At 41.6% G+C, this 22697-nt stretch overlaps 1 protein-coding gene across 6 annotated transcripts in view; it reads right to left on the minus strand.

The window, feature by feature from the left end:
* Nucleotides 1–22697, minus strand: part of SPIDR (scaffold protein involved in DNA repair) — a 171831-nt gene that overhangs the window by 58460 nt on the left and 90674 nt on the right. For all 6 annotated transcript variants that reach the window (XR_014170287.1, XM_081918492.1, XM_081918490.1 and 3 more), the window contains 2 exons: nt 3610–3811; nt 1873–2147 (listed from right to left, as the gene is read on the minus strand). Coding sequence is in view for 5 of the 6 variants with exons in the window: in XM_081918492.1 (XP_081774618.1) it covers nt 1873–2147; nt 3610–3811 (477 nt within the window). In the remaining variant the exon portion in view is untranslated. The remainder of the gene's footprint in view (nt 1–1872; nt 2148–3609; nt 3812–22697) is intronic.

Below are 22697 nucleotides of genomic sequence, written 5' to 3' on the forward strand. Positions count from 1 at the left end.
TAAGAGCGCTGGGTAACAGGGCTGTTGGCATGTGACCGTTGGAGGGATTCCCAGAGAGTAACATAACCTTAAGGCCAAGAAAAAGATTAGCCACCTGTGCCCTAGACAATGAAGGTAATTTGAATAGTCGTATCTTGCCATCTGCAGGACCTCCATCAACACTGCCCAGGCTTGTGCCCCAGGAAGGTTACTACGTTCCTGCTAACACAAAGGTATGGCTTCAATCCCAGGGGGTGCACTCCACTGTCCCTTGAGACCACCGGCGGAGCAAGCTGATCAGTCTCCTGGGGTGGTTGCGCGTGCCCTGTGCCCAGGGGCAAGGCCAGCCGCCCACGGGGGCACCACGGGGCCTCCAAGGAGTCTGCCTGCCTCCTCCCACTCAGCTGCCCTACAGTTGAGGGGGAAGGCAAAGGGTGGGCTGTTTGGGGCAGCGTGGAGTCTGCAGGCGCTCAAGCCACCGCAACACTCCCAAGAGAGACGCGTGGCTCAGAAATGCTGCAGGCCCCACAGTGAGTGCTTCCTGGCATTATGTCAACCCCCCCCCCGTGGGGACACCCGGGGCGGCCCACACCTACTGCACCCCCCTTGCTATGCCCCTGCTTGAGACAGGCAGATCTGCCAACTACAACAATAATCTGGAAGCACTCTGATTTTCTTGCAAATATGGCAGACTAACTACAAATTAACCCTTTCATCCCAACTGAAACAAACTGAGATAAACTGGTATTTGACTTTGCCAGGGACTATGAAAACAGACACCTCACTCAGAGCAAGAAAATATTAGAAAACCAAAGTATGTATGGTGCCAACAGTACAAAAACTGAAACAGTGAATTAGATTTTCCACCCTTCAGCTGTCAACAATCTACATTTCTTTCCCAATATTTCCATCAACAAGCTCTATGTGCCACTGCAAGCTGGTGGATTTCTTCTTTCAAGGTACTTTTCACAAGTTGTGTCCAATTCCTTTCGGGTAAACAGAAATTAAGCTCACTGGTATCTGACAGAGGAGGAGGTGAGACTGAGAGTGAGAAAAGATAATGCACCTACTATGCACCCTCAGATTAAGCATCACCTCTCTCCTCCCCCAACTTTATACTGACTACAACATTAATGTCTCACATCAAAAATAACTGATCTGTAGAAAGGACTTTATGATCTGAAAACAAAAATCTTTAATAAAAACAATTTTAAAAAAGAAGAGTTCTGTTATAGGGAGACCTTAGATAGCCAAGTTCTCTCAATATCAGTTTCCTATGCCCAAAAAAATTTGCTCTACAAAAAACTATGAAGATTAAGAAGAAACTGAGAGCATTAATAGGGTAAAAACTAATTTCAGATGAGAACAACAATTTGAGAATAACATAGGAAACATAATGAGACTGCAAATTTAATACAGCTACTTGATGAGTAAAATGTCCTGGTTTCTTAAGTACAGTACTTGGAGTCTCCAGGCAGGATTGGGTGAAATTAGCTGCTGCTAGCCAGTGAATAGTCATTATTAAGCTAAATGGACCAATGGCCTGAAACACCCCCCTATGTTCCAAGCTGTAGTTTGGCATCACCAGCATTATTATAATGATACAAATGACTGGGTAATTACATGGCTCACTACAAGAAAATTAGTTAGACAATTCAAACTCATGACAGATTTTGGATATGGGCTGCAAATGATGAATAAGTTATCTAGTCCTGCTCTTTTACTTAAAAAAAAGGAAAGGAGCACCTTGTTTTTAGCTAAAAGTTAGGATTGTTCTAGGCTTCATAAAAAAACTCAGGACCGCCTGATCAACATGTTCAGTCTAGCTTGTCTTGTAATTTGACTGTTCCCATCAATGCTGAGATTCACACTAGGCCAATTTCTAATACTCACCTAACATTTGGCAGGTCTGAATTTAACAATGGTGCAGTGTTCTCGGAAGTGTTGTTTTTCTGAAGGTGACACCTTAAACCGTCTTTAGCAGGCAAATAATACACCCTTTGAACAACCACTTGGACCTGGATTCCTCTCCCTCCAGCTCTTCCTTGTGTCTCCACAATATCAAGAAGAGAGTCGCTTAAGGGAATAACTGCAAAGGGAGATAATTTGGGCTCATTGTTGCTATCGGGATGCACAGTCTTCAAAGTCTTCATATTGAGACAGGGGATCTGGCAAAAAAGGCACAAACCAAATCATTGTACAGATTGCAGGAAAACATACAGGGAAAAAAGGTGTGAGGTAGACATGGTGAAACCGAAGCAGGACAATCTTTATTCTGAATTACCAGTAGTTCGTCTAGATGACAAACTGGTGAAAGAAATGGAAGTAGCTTTCTCAAAGCAATTTGAGCTTTTGTCTCTTAAGAAAGCCATGTGAAGGTGAGCATTTTCTGCTTGGCCAGTTCTTGCCTAGGAAAGCACAGATAATCTCCCTCTGATGAGGTTGAAGACTGAATCTACCAACCAAGAGGAGATAAGCTGGATGTTCCAGCCTTTGTACTCCTATAACAGAGGCAGGGCAACTTTTCTTTTTCTGTCTAGGGCTGCATTCCCTTGGGAACAAACATGGTAACAGAAAAAACAGAACCGCAGTCACAAAAAATTAAGGCTACAACCCTATACAAACACTAGGAAGCCGACTGCTGACCACAGTGGGTCTTACTTTTCAGTAAACATGAATAGATTGCACTTTGAGATCTATAACAAACACAAATAACTGATAATATGGAGACAGTGAATGCCTATTTGTCCCCCCCCCCATTCCTTTTCAACATTTGCCTATAGGTGGAGATCAACCTAAACCTTAACCACGAGTGAACAGACTGCCCCGTCTTTACTCTGAAAAGAACAGGAGATACGGGTAAATAAAAATATCTTTTGCTCTTGGGAGAGCAGAGGCCAATGCTTATATTCTAGAAGTAATCTCATTTGAGTATGTCTTCAATTTGATCCTCCACATCCAAAGGCAGAACCTTTGGGCAGAAGATCCACTTTATAATGCCTGCTGTATGTGTGAAGAAGCTCAGAGATTCTCTAAGCGTAAGTGAAGCTCACTAATAGAACCTTCTTAAGAGGAGGTTCAGGCCAGGAAACATTAACTAAGAGTTCAAAAGGACAGATTAGAGCCATGACCAGCCAGTTCAAGTTTCACATAGGAATGCTGTGGACTTCTCCATGTATTGTACAGTGTTGTACACTGTGTGTTTCCCCACCTTCCCTGCCACTAAAGGTAAGATGGAAAATGCTGCACAATGACATCAGAACACATCCTTAGAGCTTATGGACAGGGAGAGTGGGAACACCACTGGCTTGCTGTTTGACAACATGTAGCTATCCCTTTAGAAAGGCTGGTAATTTTAAGTAGCTGAGCAGCGAATCAGATGAAAAGTAATCTGCTAAATATATGACAGCAATACTACTCAAGACAGTATCACATAAAGCAAAGTATCACATCAGTTCAGTGTGTAAGGAAAAATCTTGATTGTAAAATATTAATATTATTCACTAGCAAACTCTAAATCTTGCTTAAATGAAGGATATAGAGCGAACAAGAGCGTTCTTGCATGCAGTGTTTGCAAATATCTGTTCATCAACTCGCTACAAAGTGTTAAGCTGTAAAATTAAACATTACCTGGTTAACTGCAGATGTTTGAGGCCAATTGTCTTTTATGGTGGAAAAATTGAATACCCAAGCTAAAGATATCTTTCTTTTAATAAGCAATGGTTCTTGAAGATGTTGCCTTTCCATCTCTGGTGGTTCTTTAATAACTTTCTGACTGAAGTAAGTATTCATGATAACTGGAATGCTATCATTTGGAAGAAGAAGTCTTTGCCTGAAAAACAGAATCATGGTTATCTCATTTACTTTAACAAGTTAGAGCTGTAGACTAGTAAACAAACCTATAATCATGAATTAGGATCTGCTTCAGAAGTATATGTAGATTACTTTCCTGCAGTCTTTTAAAATATTTTTTACTAACAAATTACATACAGTTTGAAGATGATGATGATTATTTTTGCTGAAATGGCCATACTAATACATTGCTATAGACTAAATTAAAACTAATACACAATAATTTTGTGGCTAATTGGATTAAGTTTATTGACTATTGTCAGAAATATTAGTTACCACCAGCCATACATTATGGGTTTACAAAAAATATTAGGTTATGTGTTGTAAGTGTTTGATGTATTGGTTTAATAGCCGATTTTTTAAAAGGGCAGATTTGTGTATTAATCTGGACCAATATATGATTTAGCCTCATTAATTGTCCATTACAAGCTTTTGTAAAATCTGGTACAACTGAGCAGTTTGATGTGTATCATGTGCTTTTGAACAACAACAACAATAACAACAACAACAATGAGTCCATTCCCATACTTGGCTATGCAGAAGCAGTGCAACATAGTACAACACCCAGGGCTCCCAATATTGGCACAACAGAAACACTCCTCCCATTCTGATACTGGAAGGCGGCTCTGCCTGCTTTGCTAAACAATAATCAGCACAGCCGCTTTGATGTAGAGAAGAATATGTTATAATACACCTGCTTTGTTGAAGGGGAGGGGCCATCACTGGTTTCCTTACTTCCAAGTAAAGAATGTGGACAAGATCCATGGAAGTATGAGATCTATCACTGTATACTTGATCCCTGATTATGTCATCTGCACGGGGTGTAGCCAAGTAAGTCAAGAGTGTAGTAAATGCTTCATCCCGCTCTAAAGGATAATGTATTTGCACCCATAGTTAATATGGCTGTGTCCCATTCATGGTGAAAACACGTTTGGTTTGGCTGCACTAGGTGCACCAGTATTGAGAAACAGCTTGCCCCTTGAAGTTCATATAACTTCCTTTCTGATTGCTTCTACTAGCTTCTGTAGACATCCCACAGGCTTTTAACTTATGAGGTTGACATTATTTCATTGAAGTTACAGACACTTCATGTTATGCGTTTTTGGGTTGCGCACCGCACCAAACCTGGAAGTACCGGAACGGGTTACCTCTGGGTTTCAGCGCTCCTGCATGCGCAAAAACACTAACTCGCGCTTTGCGCATGCGCAGAAGCGCCAAATCACGACCTGTGCGTGTGCAGATGCGGCACTGCGGGTTGCGAACGTCCCTCCCGCACGGATCACGTTTGCAACCCGAGGTTCCACTGTATTGGAAAGGCACAGTATAAACCTTTATAATAAATAATAAAAGTTTAAGAGTGAACTCCTAGCAACCAGCATAGCTTATTATTTACATTTGGCTTTTCCCTTTATCCTCTTTGTCTTGCACAAAATGACAAGAGATATTAGGATGCAAGCCTAAGGAAACAGACACGACATGCCTACTATGCTGAGAAAAAGGGAGTGAGAAGTCATCCAATGTATGACAATGCTGCTTATGCATTCATAAGTTTATTTAGTTTGATTTATTAAATTTCCATAGCGCCCTTATTCTGAGGATTACAGGGCAGTTTACAATATAAAAACACAAAAGTACATAATATAGTAACAAAGAAAAACAATATCACCACTATCCCAGCACAGTTTAATAGGCCATAGATTGTTTAATTAGCCAAATGCTTGGAAGAGGAATGTTTTTGCCTGGCAAGATATGTTATGCAGATGCCAAGCAAGCCTTCCTGGGGAGAGCATTCCACAGACAGGGAGCCACTGCAAAAGAGGCCCACTCTTATGTTGCCACCCTCGTGACCTCTCATGGAGGAGGCACATGAAGAAGGGCTTCAGATGGTGATCAAATGGTGCAGGTCAGTTTATATAGGGAGAGGTAGTCCCTGAGGTTTTGTGGTCCTGAGATGTTTAAGGCTTTATAGGTCAAAACCGGCACTTTGAATTGGGTCCAGAAACTAATTGGCAGCCAATTGCTTCCCTCTCTGCTTGAGTTAGGTTGGTGAGTGTCTGTGTTACAGATGGTGACTATTCACTTGTTTGAATAAACATAGAACTCTGTTTGCAGAGATTGCTAAAACTACAGGCATATGATGGGAAAAGGCATGGCAAAGTTTTCAAATAGTTAACTATGTAGTGCAGCAGTAGCAAAATCAAACAGGTCGAGACATTGCTGAACTATATTTACATTCTGTTCCTGCATTTACTTTCCAGGGTTTTTAATTAGTTCCTCCTATTCATTACCTGGGGTGTGTGGAAAATTGTGACGCTCAGTCATACAGAAACTGCCTGACTACGGTAAATGAAACAATGATGGGAACATCACTCCAGGTTTGTCATAACAGGGCACACTTTCTTTTTGGGTTCTGTTGAAACCTCAGTTCACAGCATAGTAATGGTGTCTGCAGATCAGAGTGGCTAACATTCCATAAATGCACTGGGAAATTATGGGAGGTATTTTTTAATGTAAAGCCACTTGTACATTAGTAGAACAATTCTGAACCAAACTGAAATAGACAAGTGATAAGAAGGGGTTGCATCCAACCCTGTTCTATAAAGAGTAAGCCTGCTGAAATTAATGCACCTAGATTAATCATGCCCACTAATTTAAATAGGTCTACTTTGAGTAGAAGTAGCACTAGAGCTGCCCCATCTGCTGCCTATCTTGTTCATGCAAGGTGGCAGTGTTCCTATGGATCCTGAAGGTGGTGTTGACCATTTTCAAAGGTATCCTTCATAGGCAAATTTGTAGCCAGACAACTGAATGACACTGTAGCCAGACAACTACAGACACTGAATGACACTGATTATCTGGATCAATTTCAATTTACTGTTCAGCATTGAAACAGTTCTGGTAGCCCCAGCAAATGACCTAATACAAGGAAATATATATACTTTGAGTGTTGCCCTATTATTTCTCTTGGACCGCAAAGAGTCTTTTGATACCATGGTATACTACTGGATTGACTGTCCAAAATGGGAAATGCCATGTTCTAGCACAGGGGTCAGCAAACTTTTTCAGCAGGGGGCTGGTCCACTGTCCCTCAGACCGTGTGGAGGGCTGGACTAGATTTTTTGGGGGAGAAATGAACAAATTCCTATGCCCCACAAATAACCCAGAGATGCATTTAAAATAAAAGCACACATTCTACTCATGTAAAAACCTGCTGATTCCCGGACCTTCCACGGGCCGGATTTAGAAGGCAATTGGGCCAGATCCGGCCCCGGCCCCTCCGGCCTTAGTTTGCCTACCCATGTTCTAGCAGTTCTGATCCTCTCTGGATGGTTGTTCCAGAAGGTGGTACATGGCACCTATTGTTTTGCCCTAAGCTGTGCGACTGAGTGCTCCTATATACCATCTATATGAAACTGCTTAGGTCATTGAAGGATTTGGGGTGATATGAAGGCCACGCTAGAGAAGATAGAAGTGGTGGTGGTGGTTTGTCTGACCTAGGAGGTGATGGTCAGCCTATGCTGGAGAGTGCTGTACTTCCTCTGAAGGATAACTCTTGAAGGCCAGAAATGCTCTTAACTCCAGCCTTGTCTGTAGAGATACAGCTAGCACCCATGACACGAAGCACCTTTAATTCAGGCTGGTGACCCAGCTGCAACCTTTCTTGACTAGAGATGTTCTAATCTCAGAAATCCGTGCTTGGAATAACATCTCACCCAGAGTGCTGCAATGCATTATATGAAGGGCTGCCTTTGATAACTATTTAGAAACTACATTTGGTTCAAAATATTGCGGCTAGATTGCCAACTGGGACTGAGTGAAGGGTCCATAATGTAAGTTTTAACACAACTACACTTACTCTTGGGCCATTTCTATGCACAATTCAACATGCCAGTTTCTAAAACCCTAAGTTGTTTGAGACCTAACTACTTAAAAAAATGGCTGGCTGTTCTACCATAAAATTACAGGACACACAAACCAGCAATATATTGATTGGGCACGTGAAAATATTATGGCCATTTGTGGTGGCACACAGCATAGGGGGACAGGATATAACCCAATGTGGTCACAAGAGAAGGATTTTAGAATTACAGCAAAAGACTTGGGATGTGTGAATGAGGGGGCATGAATTAAGTACTCATTTCAGATTGTCAGCATACCAAGATCTAGTTATTCATAAACAAATATTAGTGAAATGTAAATCAGAAAGCGACAAGCAAATCATTTTCAACATGACACACCCTTACCAGGGAACCAATGCTCTTTAGCTACTGGCAGAGAACTGCCAAGCTGTGTATTAACGTTATATCTTTTGTACAGGTGCCTGCTCTCACCTAAATGACATGCAATGCCAAGAAGTAGAGGCCAATATAAAACAGACACATATTTTTCCTGATTATCATTTACAATTACTCTTATTGTTACCCATTATGGCATTAATTCAGTGCTCTCTAGAGCAGAAAAAAACTTGGATACAACTAGAACACATAAGCCGCCTTTGAGAAACAACTGCCTGTTGTTTGATATTATTTTTATCAGGAGTGCTACAACAGTTATTAGCAGAAATCAGACCTTGTTCCGTGATCTATGCATTCTCCCAAAATGTTCCATGGGTAGAGCATGCTCAGACTTACTAGTATGTGCTAGTTGTGAACTGTTGGAAATTGTGGTTTATTTTCTAACACATACACAGATTACTTCATAAGTAATACACAAAGTAATACACATACACAAAATACTTTTAAAATTTTAAATGCATTTTAAATAAAGTATTTTATTAAATTTATATACTGCCTATATAGCTGAGTTCTTGTATCTGCTATCAATAAAGCCATTGGTTTTCTGGACAACTCCATCCCCCATAGCATGAAAAGCTGTTTGCACACTATTGGGATTTCACAAAGGGATATGATATGGTTAGCCTGAATAATATAATTACAAAAATTGGTTCCTTCGTAACTCTCTAATTCCCCATATCAGATAAGAAATGAACAACAATACACTTTGAAATACAAAAAAGTAAAGAAAATAAAGCAATTGTAATTTCATTGAGATCTGAAGTAAGATGGTGCTCACTGAGGCAGACAGATTCGGCAAGATAAACAATCAAGCTGAAGTTATTCTCAAGTGTTGGCAAATTCCACAACACAAAGTAAAGGCAAAACTAAGACTGAAATTCTGTCCTCATATAACCCCACTGAGTTTAGCAAGCCCCCCTCCTTTTTTTCTTTGCTAAGAGCAAGAACAGCCATTGCACACTACAAAGTAAAGACTAATTTGCCATGTTTACTTTTCTCCCAGTTCTGTGGAGTTCAAGATATATCTCAAATACATTTCAGTGTGCATTATTTTTTGAATTTTTATTTTAAATCTTACTGCCAAGCTGTAGAACTCTTTGCCAGGTTCCTGCACAAAGAAAACTTTATTGCCAACTTTAATCACTTGAGAATTATTAGGAGCTCATAATGAAAATATTGGCAGGTTTAACCAGTCCTTCAGTACTGCAGTTATTTCAAATTCCCAGAAGCTTCATTGTTCATATACTTATATTACTGTTTAACTCCAAAACAGAAATGGACTACCACTTCAGAATGCCCCGAGACTTGGGTTTTTTATTACACACAGGAAACAGAGAAGAAGGCAAAGGCTGTGATCAGGTCAACCATTAATTCAAGCATATTTAACAATTGGAAACCAAGCTCAAGTCTAGTTGTAGGAGAACTAAAAACAAAAAAAATCTCTCATTTTCATGTAATAAGTTATACTCTTGTAAGTAAAGAATATTATCTACGTGTTTTACATGCTTAATCAGAGGCTGGGAACCTGTGATCCACATCCAGCTCAGAGCCAAGTTCCTGATTGAGTATGGTGACAATGAACTTTGATTAATGACCTTTGATTAATGAACTTTGATTTTTTTAGAGGATAAAATGTAGACAGTCAAAATATAGCAATTAGGAACAGGTTCATTATAAATATTCCATGAGAATATTCCCAGAGTATCAAAAAGTTACATAAATTAGCTTTTAACACGTTACAAAAAATTATTCAGATATTGTTGGGGTGAAGCAAGAGCAGAGAGAAAAGAGGTGGCTCTATCCACCATTGGCCCTGGCCCCTGATTTGACCTTCCCTTGAAAAAGAGTACTTAAATAATCAAGCAGAGGTAAGAACATGAGAAAAGTCCTGCTGAATCAGACCAATGGCCCATCTACTCCAGGATTTTGTTCCCAGTGGCCAACCACATGCCTATGGAAAGTCCACAAGCAGCACAACACTCTTCTCCTCACGTTCCCAAGAAAGTAGTATTCAGAGGGATATTGCCTCCAATACTGATGGTATTATAACCAGTAGGACTAATAGTCACTGGCTGCCTCAATTTTCCATGAATTTGTCTAATCTTCTTTTAAATCTTTCCAACAAGCAATCTTCCTATCCAGCTGCATTTCGAGAGAAAAAAAATCATATGGGCATAACTATTTGCATGAAATAGCTTTACAAGAGCAGACTTGAAGCTTCATTATATGGCTTCCGGAGAATGCACCTCTTTACCCTGTTTTCTGACACTTGAGGGGCAATTTTTTTTTTTAAAAGGATCCACATTAATTCTATGATTGCAAGTTGTTTGAAATTGTTTTTAAGGTTGTAACCTGCCCTGGGACCGTAGGGAGGAGGGTGGTAAGTAAGTAAGGAAGGAAGCTGAAAAAAATGTGAAGGGTACTTAGCACCATATTTCATCAAGAGAAGATTTCTTGCCTTCCTAGGAAATGTTAGAGGGTGCAGAATAAAGAGTGTCAAAGGATTAGACTTGGTTTGAGCATTACAGTACCAACCTCTAGGACGTAAGCAACTGCTCCTTTCTTGCATTATTAACATCCTAATCACTATATACAACACTTCTTAAAAACATTATCTGTTTGTCTGCTCAAAGCAGTTCTAACATGATGACCATGACAGGCTCTGGGCAAAGATGAGAGATCCTGTGCAGACCATATCAGTATCCAATTCCTGCTGGACGCTTGCCAGAAGAGCAATATTACAGCCTTGGTGGAGACTGTCGGCTCCCTTCGCCTTAGGGCTAATTTTGAAATATACTACAGATGCTGATGAAAAGGAAAGGGGTATGTTAGGACTGAAAGGAAAACAAGATGAATAAAAGAAAAACTCTTAACATGAACTGATTTTAGTGTTTCATTTATGTCACACTGAACCCACATAGAACTCTTTATTTGAGCTCAGTTTTTGACACATCTGGCCTATTACTGAACCAGTGACTAGGTATTTTTAGCAGAAGTATGGACTCCTATAATTCATTTAAAAACAACAACTACATTTAACTGTTGTTGTTGGCATCTGTCTGTCTCAAGAGACGGTGGAGAGCACCTCTGGGGTGAAGTTAGCAACAGTGACCTCCCTGTGATGCAAGCCCAGGCAGTGTATGTATAAGGGCCCTGGGCTGCCCAGATGACAAGATTCCCCTCTCAGCCTCGCTCATGTAGTCCAAAGGAAAGCAGAGCAAGACATTTTGCACCAAAATGGCTGCAGGAGTTGCCAGAAGGTGGCGTACAAGGCGCCATCCACCCGTCTTAGGGACTCCACTCCAGATTTATGTAGGATTTACTTCTTAGAATTTTCTTCTTCTGAAGATATTCCGCAAGGCCAGTCCACTTCCGGGTGGGCTGGTGCTGCAAACAGGCCACACGGTCTCTTGCTCACAAAGGGGGCTGGATGTTGCCCCCGCATCATCAGGAGAGCCCCTGCCATGTCACGGCCTCCGACCGACCAATCTGGTCAGCTGGGGGCGTGGCTTAGGCAATTTAACCAGCCACATGGCAGGGGAATGTCCTTCTGTGTTCCAGCTTTGAGGATTTCCCGCCCTCCCGCCCTCTTTCCAGGTTTTCGATATTGGCCTCGCTATGGACCTCAGTTGGTCACCATTGAGGGGCCTGGTATGAATTTTTCCACTTGGCAAATTGGCACTGACCATTTGGTTTTTGCCTACCTCGTAGCAATTGTCAGAACTTCATAAGGTTTGGCTTTAGGCATTGGTAAAACCTTTTTCGGGGGAGGGGAGGTGTGGCCATCACCTGCCCCTCCATACTAAAGGGTATTCTGTTAAAGGAATCTGGTGGTAATGGTTCCTGTCCGAAGCCTGGGTGGTGGCTAGGGCCATGGCACCACCTTCCAGTGACTCTAGGGGGAGCTTCCAGTTGATGTGCATCAACAGGTTTCCCCTACTGGTGGTTAACCCTTGTGAGACTTACTGCAGGCGGGCAGGAGTCAGATATAGTCTGTTCAATTCCAATGCCTAAGCCAATACCACTCACATTCTGTAACCAATAAAGTTGTGGCCTAAATTTTGCCCATTAACTATTAGCCTAATACGCTGTGTCCTAGTGTCTTTATTCATCACGGGGGGAAGCCTTGGGGTCTTGACGTGCAACGGGACCAAAGGTGGACAAACTTCCCTAGAAGGAGCATGACATGTCCCCCAACAAAAGTACCACCCCTCTTCTAAAACCCACTACAATTAATAGAAGTAAACATAAAATCTAGGGCCAGATACAACTAGTTGGCACTAGTGGCAGCCAGTGCAATGTGTCCCGCTAAATTGGCTACGGAGAAAAGCACACAGGTGGAGGAGACGGGGTATGAGTAAATTTATTGAATAAAGTCAATAATATGACTTTATTACTACGCTTCAATCCAAGAGTGGCTAGCATGAAAGGAAAGACACTTCCAATCACACAATTTGGCCCCAAATTTCCTATTCCCCCATTCAGCTATGGTGAACTATAGTCTCTTCACTACATCTCATGCCATTCCAGAAGATCCCTCAATCCTTAGGAATGGTGAAGGGGTGGGGATGGTACAACAGGCTGGCAGTTCGGAGTTCAAGGCAAAAAACAACAACACCCATTCTGTGAGTGGAACTCTGCTTCTGGTTCATAAGCTTACCAGTATTATTTTATGTGGAATGAAGTCTAGTAATTGCAGAACACCAACAGGAGAGCAGAAATAAACTATTTTGAGTGTTAGCGTCATGTAGGCTTCCCAAGTTTTCTTCCACAGAATACCTAGTGGTAGCCTCAAAACAAATGTTTTTATGGAAGGGAGAAGTACTAAAAACAACACCAGCCTACAACATTTTCCCACTCACAAGTGTAGATTTACAACTTGCTTCATGCTCTGCAATGCAGAATTGTCACCCTTGAAGCTAAATATTAAAATTAAATTAAAATTAAAATCTTAATCTTTCCAGAATGCAAAAGAGTTCTCTTCTGCACTTTAAAGTTTTATGTGCCTGTGTTGGATAACAAAAATGATGGATGAAAAAATAGAAAAGAAATCAAGTAGAAAAACAAGCTTTGCTTTTAGTAAATAAATATATAGTTCTGCAATTATTTTTATTCTCTGCATGAGTAAATTCCTACACTAGTAAGTTCTGTCTCTCAGGCTATGAGCCTCGCCTGTACACTCAACAACGTATTCACTGCTTCAATGAAATGCAACTGGAGAGAAGGTCAACTTCCTCAGGCCATGAAGATTCAGAGACATTGAGATAAGAGTCTACTGACGTGAGAGAACAAAACCAGAAACCAAATAGAGGCATTGAATTTTCAAAGATACTTGCATTCATATATGGAGGAGAAAGAGACATTTTGATGTAGATAAATTCACTGCTCTCAAAGTTCTAGAATTAAGAGAACAATTCCACAGTCACGTTAGTTAACCTACAAATAGAGTAATTAATGTTAATCCTGCAACTAAGCCAGATATTTGCTTCTGTATCCCCATTTTCTTGGGGCGGAAGGCCATACCAAATTCTCTTTTCCTCCTCTCCCTCTGGCCTGGTGACACCTCTTGACCCAGTAGAGAAAGACACCTTCATAATCCTTTATCTTCTAAGCTGTTTGATTCCACTATCACGGGGAAGGATGTTCCAGCCCATATATCAGACAGGATAGTTTTACAGGGACAGTTTTGGCTTTACAAAACTTACAGCTTCTGTTTACCTGGCAGCAGACCAGTTACTTATAGGGGCTGAAAAGTAATTTAATATGAAGGCAACTACCATCCATTTACCTGTAAGCCACCTGAACTAAGCAGGACTTAATTCTGAGTAGACATGGTTACGACTGCATTGTATAGTACAAGCTAGATTTCAAAGGAGCAGAGGAACCAGAGACCAAATTGCAAATCAGCCCTGAGTGCTCACTTGAAGGACAGATCCTGAAGCTGAGGCTCCAATACTTTGGCCCCCTCATGAGAAAAGAAGACACTCTGGAAAAGACCCTGATGTTGGGAAAGATTGAGGAGAAGGGGACGACAGAGGACGAGATGGTTGGACAGTGTTCTCGAAGCTCCGAACATGAGTTTGATGAAGCTGCGGGAGGCAGTGGAAGACAGGAGTGCCTGTGCGTGCTCTGGTCCATGGGGTCACGAAGAGTCGGACACGACTAAACAACAACAAAACTCAGTTAAGGAATAAAGTCTTAAATCTAAAGAGGAAGCTTTCCTTCACATCATATATGTTTTCATAATCCACAATCAACATTTATGTCCAAAACATTTATGTCCCAACCATAAATGTACACATACAGCAGTACAGCACAGAGCAGTGCACTAAACCAGTAATTCTGGGAAGGTTTGGATCAGGGATCAGTGGCCAAGGATGAAGGGAGATGGAATACAACAACATCTAAAGCAGCAGTTCTCAACCTGTGGGTCCCCAGATGTTGTTGGATTACAACTTCCATCATCCCTGAGCTCTGGCCTTGCTAGCTAGGGGTGATGGGAGTTGTAGTTCAACAACATTTGGGGACCCACAGGTTGAGAACTGCTGCTCTAGAGGATCACCACTTTCCTATCCCAAGCATAGATGACTCTGTTGCTGTATTTATATTGACTGAAAACAAAATAACCCCTACAATATTATTCAAATCCATGGCAATTAGTAGCTTAACTTTCAGTTTCTAGAACAGCAGATAAAAGTGGTTCCAAAAGAATGGAAACCATTTTGCCTCCTTCTCAGGCTTTACAACTTTTCATGTGATACTAGGAACAGATTTCATGTGATACTATGTGAACAGATTTGTTCTTCTATTGTCTATATATGTTCAATTTGTGATCTTTGGATATTACATAAAGATAGTGTCTTAAACCATCAGTCAAGCACCAGAGCTCGTATTATTATTTCAAACAAATGACGCAATGGAACAGCATGCTTTCAATCACACATTCCACTACAAAGGAATTGTGCATAATTATTTGGTGCTATAACAACAAGATGAAGGTTAACTTTACAATTACATGAAAAAAAGTATTGTTAAAATGTTTTCAGTGATATTCAAAATCACATTTTAGATTAAAAACTGTTACTTAATTCTGAATATATTGCACATCCTATATTCTTATATACACGTCCTATATTCTTAACTCAATCTCAACGTGGGCAAAATATCCAGATTTCTCTCTCTCTCTCTCTCATTAGCTATGCTTCGACGCAACTCTAAAGTGGTAAACCAGAGGTGGCTAGCAGTTCAGGGGTTTTACCCAGACCTCCAAACAATTTTTCCAGCCCCCCAAAAAACCCACATTTTGGCAGCAGTGGCAAAAAGAAAGAAAATTGAAGTAAGCACACTACCAGTATGGAAGGAGAGGTCTAAACCCTGATGGGAATGCAAATCATGCCCCCACCATCAATAATTTGATGAGTGGGAACAAATGATAACCCCCTATTCTGCATGTGTATGCCTGAGTGTTGCCAATGTGATACACATCCACTTCTAGAGCCCTTGGGCAAAAGATTAGCCACTCAGTCATAGCAATTGGAGGGAGGGGACAGAATGCCAGTTTTATCTTGCTCAGCATTATCTACACAGACAGGCAGCAGTTCTCCAGAGTTTCACGAAAAGGTTTTTCCCAGCCCTACCCAGAAACACCAGGGACTGAACACGACTAGGCAAATTAAACTGCACACAAGCTGCAATCTAACCAGAGTGGCTGCCTTGCTGTTTCATACTAACCAGTGCATGTATGTTTCTTCTGAACAAACCCGGAAGCTTAAAACAAATCTTGGTTGGTTGTTTGCTAGTTCAGATGCAACACTAAGCTTGATGCTCCATTATTTGTTTCTCCAACTGGAGGAAGAGAGGAGCAAAGTAGCAGAGCACAAGTTGCATGCAGCTCATGGACAGACTGATTTGTTTAACCATGCTTTACGGCCTCTCTGAGTTGCAATTAGGTGCCCTGGACTCTCAATGCATTTTCTGTTCTTCCACTATGTGAACAATCATAAACATTGTCAAAACAAAAAAAATTCCTTCCAGTAGCACCTTAAAGACCAACTAAGTTAGTTCTTGGTATGAGCTTTCGTGTGCATGCACACTTCTTCAGATACCTGGTATCTGGTATCTGGTATACCTGGTACCTGGTATTCTTCAGGTATCTGAAGAAGTGTGCATGCACACGAAAGCTCATACCAAGAACTAACTTAGTTGGTCTTTAAGGTGCTACTGGAAGGAATTTTTTTTGTTTTGACTATGGCAGACCAACACAGCTACCTATCTGTAACTGAATCATAAACATTTTCACCCTCGTTCCTGGAGGATGATTTGTTCCAAACTGAAAACTATTCAAGCTCTGTTTGGCTTCCCTGCCGCAATCAGTTTAAAAGATGCTCTGCCACCTTTTTAAGGTTTTCAGGGCTTCACGCGGTCCATAATTAAATATAGAACTTGCTGCCACAGGAAGAAGTGATGGCCACCAACTTGGATGGCTTTAAAAGAGGACTGGATGAATAAATTCATGGAGGATAAGGCTATCAATGGCTACTAGTCATGATGGTTATGTTCTGCCTCTACAGTCACAAGCAATAATATTTCTAAATACCAGTTGATGGAAGCCACAGAAATGGACAATGCTCTTGAGTTCAAGTTCTACATGCCAGTGTCCTACAGATATCTGGCTGGCCTCTGTGAGAACAGGATACACAAAAAAGTTCTTTACACCTTGTATGAATTGTTATCCAAGAGCTTTACCTAACAATCATGTGTTTTCCCAGGGTCATTTTAGAAGAATAGCAGAAGAGTAGTGCAGGCACAAGGTTAAAAGTAACACACATTTTTTTGGACGTGTGCTGTAATTGTTCATTATTCTTTCGTTTTTTTGAATATTTTAATATACAAAACTGAATATAAAAATGGGGAAACAGCAGTCTTACTTTGCTCATATTTTGAGTTGAAAAATGTGTAAAACACAATATTTCAAAGGAGTCAGCTACCACGAATAAATAGCACTTGCGCACCGCCCTGAGATCTTTTGATGAAGGGTGGTATATAAATCTAATAAATAAAATTAGTAAAAATAATAATTTTTTAGATTTCAGAAGCTGAAAACCTTTATCTCTAAGCCTTTACACATGAACATGATACTCATACTAGCACTTTTAAAAAGCTAACCTGATAAACTAAAAAGCAGCCATGTTGAAATTTGTTTTAATGTATCTTGACATGCTACTCAAACAGAGCTTATGAAGAAAAGTTGAAATTTTATGAGAGTATCATACAATGGAACTATGAGTTGACCTCTGGCACAGAACATAAATGAACTCATTCACCTCTGTGGGTTTCCCCCTCTTTTTCCCCAGGATTCTGTTCTCCCAGGGAGTTGCTCATTTTAGTCAGTTACGGTACTTGGAAGAAGGCAGACAGCCAAACTGCAAACACAATGACTGGATTGAGTTCTTAAGCAAATACACAAGAATGGCATTCAATCTCTTACAAGAGGAATAATTTTCATCATAAGTGTAACAAGAAACCTGGTCTAAAGCAAGGGTAGGTCATCCCTTAAAACAGATATTTTGTTTTTTAGGAGCAAACTTTCATCTAATGATAACCCAAAAGAGCAAAGCAGGAGACCTCTAAAAACCACAAACATTTATCTCACAGTAAGTAAGTGGAGTAGGAGCCAGCAAATTTATCTGTTAAATGGTTGCGAACAGCCTAGCATCAAAGAATGGGCCGAGGCAGAGCCAAAGGTAATAGTGGAGAAAATTACATTAGGGAGGCTCTATAAGAACTCACCTAATATTGAAAACAACAGCACCCTACACCCAAAGCAGATTCTACGCTTAACAAATAAGGAAAAAAACTGATCAGGATTCTTCTCATTCTCCACCCTACTACTCTGGTGTGTTTTGTTGCTTTTTTTTAGTTTGTAAGCCTGAGGGAAGGGTCTGAGCCTCGTTTTTATTTTGATGGGAGAAGTACCGTATTTTTCGTCCCATAGGACGCACCTAGTTTTTTTGGGGGGGAAATAAAGGGGGGGAATTCCTTTATTTCCCCCCCAAAAGCAGGTCAGGGAAACCAAACCAGGTCGAGGAACAGCGGGATGGCGGCGCTGCGCCTCCCTGCTGTCCCCCGAGCTTGTGGGGCTGGCCGAGGTCTGCCCGGTGTGAGGGGTGCTCTGCTTCAGGGTGCCCCGCGCGCCGGGCAGCAGGCTGCTATCCGCAGCATGGGGAGCACTGTGGGGAACTCCTGCAGGGCTCCCCACGCTGCGGATGTCTGTCTGGTGCGCGGGGCGCTCTGCTTCAGGGCGCCCTGCCCGCCGGGCGGCAGGCTGCTATCCGCAGTGTGGAGAGCCCTGCAGGGAACTCCCGCAGGGCTGCCTAGGCTACGGATGTGTTCCTGAAGCGCCGGGCGCTCTGCTTTCAGGGTGCCCGACACACCGGGAAACAGGCTGCTATCCGCAGCCTAGACATCCCTGCGGGGTGCGCACCGACCCCTCTCGCTCTCCACGCTTCAGCGAAAGCCTGTATTCACCCCATAGGATGCACCCAGATTTCCCCTTCATTTTTGGAGGGGGAAAAGTGCGTCCTATAGGGCGAAAAATACGGTATTCATCTGAAAAGTATAATAAAACAAGTTAGCGTTATAATGGAGATTTACAAAAAACAGACAAAATTTCTCATAGAGGATCAGGACATTCTAAAAGCTTCGACTTATAACAGCAGTTGTCCTGAGGAAGAGTCCTCAGGGAGCGTCCTCCCACCCCCCAAAAAAGTTTTTTAAAATAGTTATAGCTGCAGAAGCCTCCCACGGCAATATTAGTTGCTGACAATACCCAGGATTCTCAAAGTTCTGGGATTTCTTATCAATAGCAGAATATACGGTACTTCTAAAGTCCACTAGTCACCACCAGCAGGACAACCCTGTGATTCCCACCCCCCTCATCTGACAAAATAGAAGTCTGAATTCAAGCAGGCTAGACAGGTGGATGAGATGATCTAGAGCAATTTACCATTGCCTCTATTCGTCTCTTCCTTTACTCTTTGCTCCCCCATGTCTTTATTTTGCGTGTAAACTCCTTGGTGTAGGGATTTGTTAAACCACTACTTAGTATGGCAGTGCACATAAACAACACTTTATTTGCACTAAATAAATAGGGTGGGGGGGGGCGCCAAGCCTATCTTGAGCTAAATTGAAATATTCTCCCCTTCTGAAGTGTGCGCGCACACACACACAAAATATGCACATTTTGAGACTTCAGAGACTTGACTTCAATTTCTTGGTGCATCTGGTGAAAGCCTCCACTCACAACTCCAATCCCACCCTGAGGAACGGATTATAAAACCTCTGTGAGGGGGGTGAGTGATGGGCATATCACCCCTAAATGGAGGACACTCTTCAGGGGACCCACTGCGAAAAAAGGGGAGCTAGGGAGCTCAGAGAGTCTGGAGAAATCAGAGGTAGGCTGGGGGAGGGTTGATCAAGCACTTCCTGGCCCTATTCATTGTCCCTCAGCTCAGGAATAAAGAATTATAGAAGTCCTCCTGGAAATTCCTAGGTGAATGCTTTGCTGGTTTAGGTTCCCTAATTAGACTAAAAACAGTGATGGGGGTGGGGAGAAGAAGAAAACATCAGTCTTCTTTCTCATTCCTCTATGTTAAAGTTTTTAGTTTGCTTTTCAAATAACAATGTTGCTAACAAATGGCTTTGGAAGAGGTCTCACTGAGACCTGCCTGCTCCAAGGCAGGAAACATACTTGTTAGATGAGAAAGTCCACCCTCACCCAGGAAGTTAGTGTCCTTTTTCTGCCTTCTGTTGACCCAGAGAAGGGGACTTCCCAATCCTTTCAGCATGGCTTGCTGCTCCTGGTAGAGAATATATATATATATATATATATATATGCAGGTTTTGGTGTCCTCGGGTGTCTTCCCGTGTAAAAGTTGGGGTGTCTAGGCGACGTTTCGACGAGGTCTCACTCGTCAACTTTGGCTCAGATATGTTGACGACACCTTTGTAATTTGGCCACACGGGAAGGAAAAACTGGATAGCTTCCTCACACATCTCAACAGCCTACACCCCAAAATACAATTCACTATGGAAATAGAAGCCAACAACCAACTTCCCTTCCTTGACGTCCTAATCTACAAAAAACCTGATGGCTCCCTAGGACACACTATCTACCGGAAAAAAACACACACCAACCGCTACTTACATGCACAATCACACCACCACCCTGCACAAATAAACTCCGTAGCCAAGACTCTCATCTCCAGAACCAAACGCCTGGCTGACAAAGACCACTTGACAACTGAGTTACAGAATCTCTCAAATGTGTTAATTGCCAATGGATACCAGCAAAACAGGGTTACGAAGCTAATCCAAAAAGAAACACCCCCCAAAAACCAAGACACAGAAGAAAACAATGGCATGGCCCTCCTTCCTTATATCAAGGGCACTACAGATAAAATTAGCAAAATCCTCCATAAACACAATATCAAAACAGCCTTTTGCACCAACCAAAAAATAGCCAATATCCTCAGAAACCCCAAGGATAAAATCCAGTTGGAAAACCAAGGGGTCTATGAAATACCCTGCAAAGTCTGCCCAGCCACGTACATTGGACAAACAAACAGACGAATAAATGCACGTATCGCAGAACACAAGAATGCCGTCAAAAAAGAAGAAAAAACTTCCTCTCTTTTCCAACACATGAAAGAAACAGGACACGAAATTAATTTTGCAGATTCCAAATTGCTCTTTAACATGGAACATCACCACAAGAGAATAATCATGGAAGCCATCGAGATAGAGAAACACCCTCACAACATGAACAAGCGTGACGACACATCCCGCTTGCCAGACATCTGGAAATTAGCCCTCCCCACAAAAACTGACACCAGATCCAGAGGCACACAGAACGCCATCACCAACCAACCACACCAGACCCAAACCCAGACCCTCTCCACAGATAAATTACAGACACCATCCAGTAGCCAAACCATGGTGGCACCTCCGGATGCTGCACCCCCCTGCAATCCCTACACAGATCTGGCTGACACAGGCCACAAAACCACAGCTCGCCCCTATACACGAAGCCAAGCCAGAGCACAACTAAGTGCAGTACAGCCATCTTCTCAGAAAAACTCTTCACAAAGTTCAAGAGGTCAAGACACAAAGACTTTAGCAACTAATCCACACCTAATGACCCACCTAAGTGGTACTCAGGATATCACTCAAGAAATCACTCAAGATATCCCTCAAGTAATTAAGGAACAAAAGAAGAAAAGGCACACTAGCCTGGGAACTTCCTCTCTGCCCAGAACATTGGAGGCTATACACCACACCCCCTCAACAGTATTTATAGGAACTCAAACACTGAGATCCTGCTCTGTTCCAGTAACAAGAAGCCGAAAGCACCAGCCTGAAGATGACGAGTGAGACCTCGTCGAAACGTCGCCTAGACACCCCAACTTTTACACGGGAAGACACCCGAGGACACCAAAACCTGCATTCCTGTACCCGTGAAAATCTACGAAAGCAAATATATATATATATATATATATATATATATATGTGTGTGTGTGTGTGTGTGTGTGTGTGTGTGTACGGGCATTTATTTCATTTGTTTATCAGTGAGGGAGTTCAACTATAGATAACAATTTATATTTCAAACTCTCCATTCTCAAATATCCCACAAGGACTATAACACGTATGATTAGGGGTGAGGGATTTGCTGATTAACTATTCCAATATTCTAACTAAATAAACACATTTGGAAGGAATGTATTCCCCCTTGACACAATTTTAAGCTGTGCTTGTACAATCCAGCTTCAGAATGTGAAAATCTGCAATATTGTCAATGTACGCATGTTAAGAGTGAACAAACACTTTCGTCACAGACATTTTAGATTAAGTATTCCAAGTACAACCACAAGAATACCACTACCAGCACACATCAACACATTATTTCCCGTTCCTGCTATAACAATTTGAACCTCTTTCTGCAAAACAAATCACGTGCAGCAACAGCTTTCCAAATGAAAGATTTGTTAACACTGGAATGTTCCTGCTCATCTTGGCTTTTCACTTCTAAACTCAACAAAAATGTTATGCATTTCAAAACTATGCCTGCAAGCACAGTTCAGATAAAAGTGACTTTATTGTGGCTGTTCACTACATTAATTAAAAAGTAGTTATTTGACTTCTATTTACATACAAACTGGGATGTTCTTTGAATACAGACTGTACCCATCATAGGATGAAACATCTAAATATCATTTCTGACATTTGGCTTATGACTTACGCTCCTCCTCAATGAACCGTGGAACAAATTCCAAACACCGCACTGACACTGACAAGACAGCATGTTCTTTCTATATTAAAAACATTGCATAGTCTTGTAAAGAATGCTAAATGCCTTAACAGAAAACGCTTTGAACCAAGGGCTTTCCTACACTAAAAACTACTCACTGCTTGAAAAGCTTCACTTTGTGTGGACAATAATGATTTCTTTCTGTTACCTAAGAACAGAGATCAAATCATTTCACTACAAATAAACTATAACCTGAAATTTGACTG

Source organism: Podarcis melisellensis (genome assembly GCF_964234715.1).
Source record: "Podarcis melisellensis genome assembly, chromosome: 7".
In the NCBI taxonomy this organism is placed as follows: domain Eukaryota; kingdom Metazoa; phylum Chordata; class Lepidosauria; order Squamata; family Lacertidae; genus Podarcis; species Podarcis melisellensis.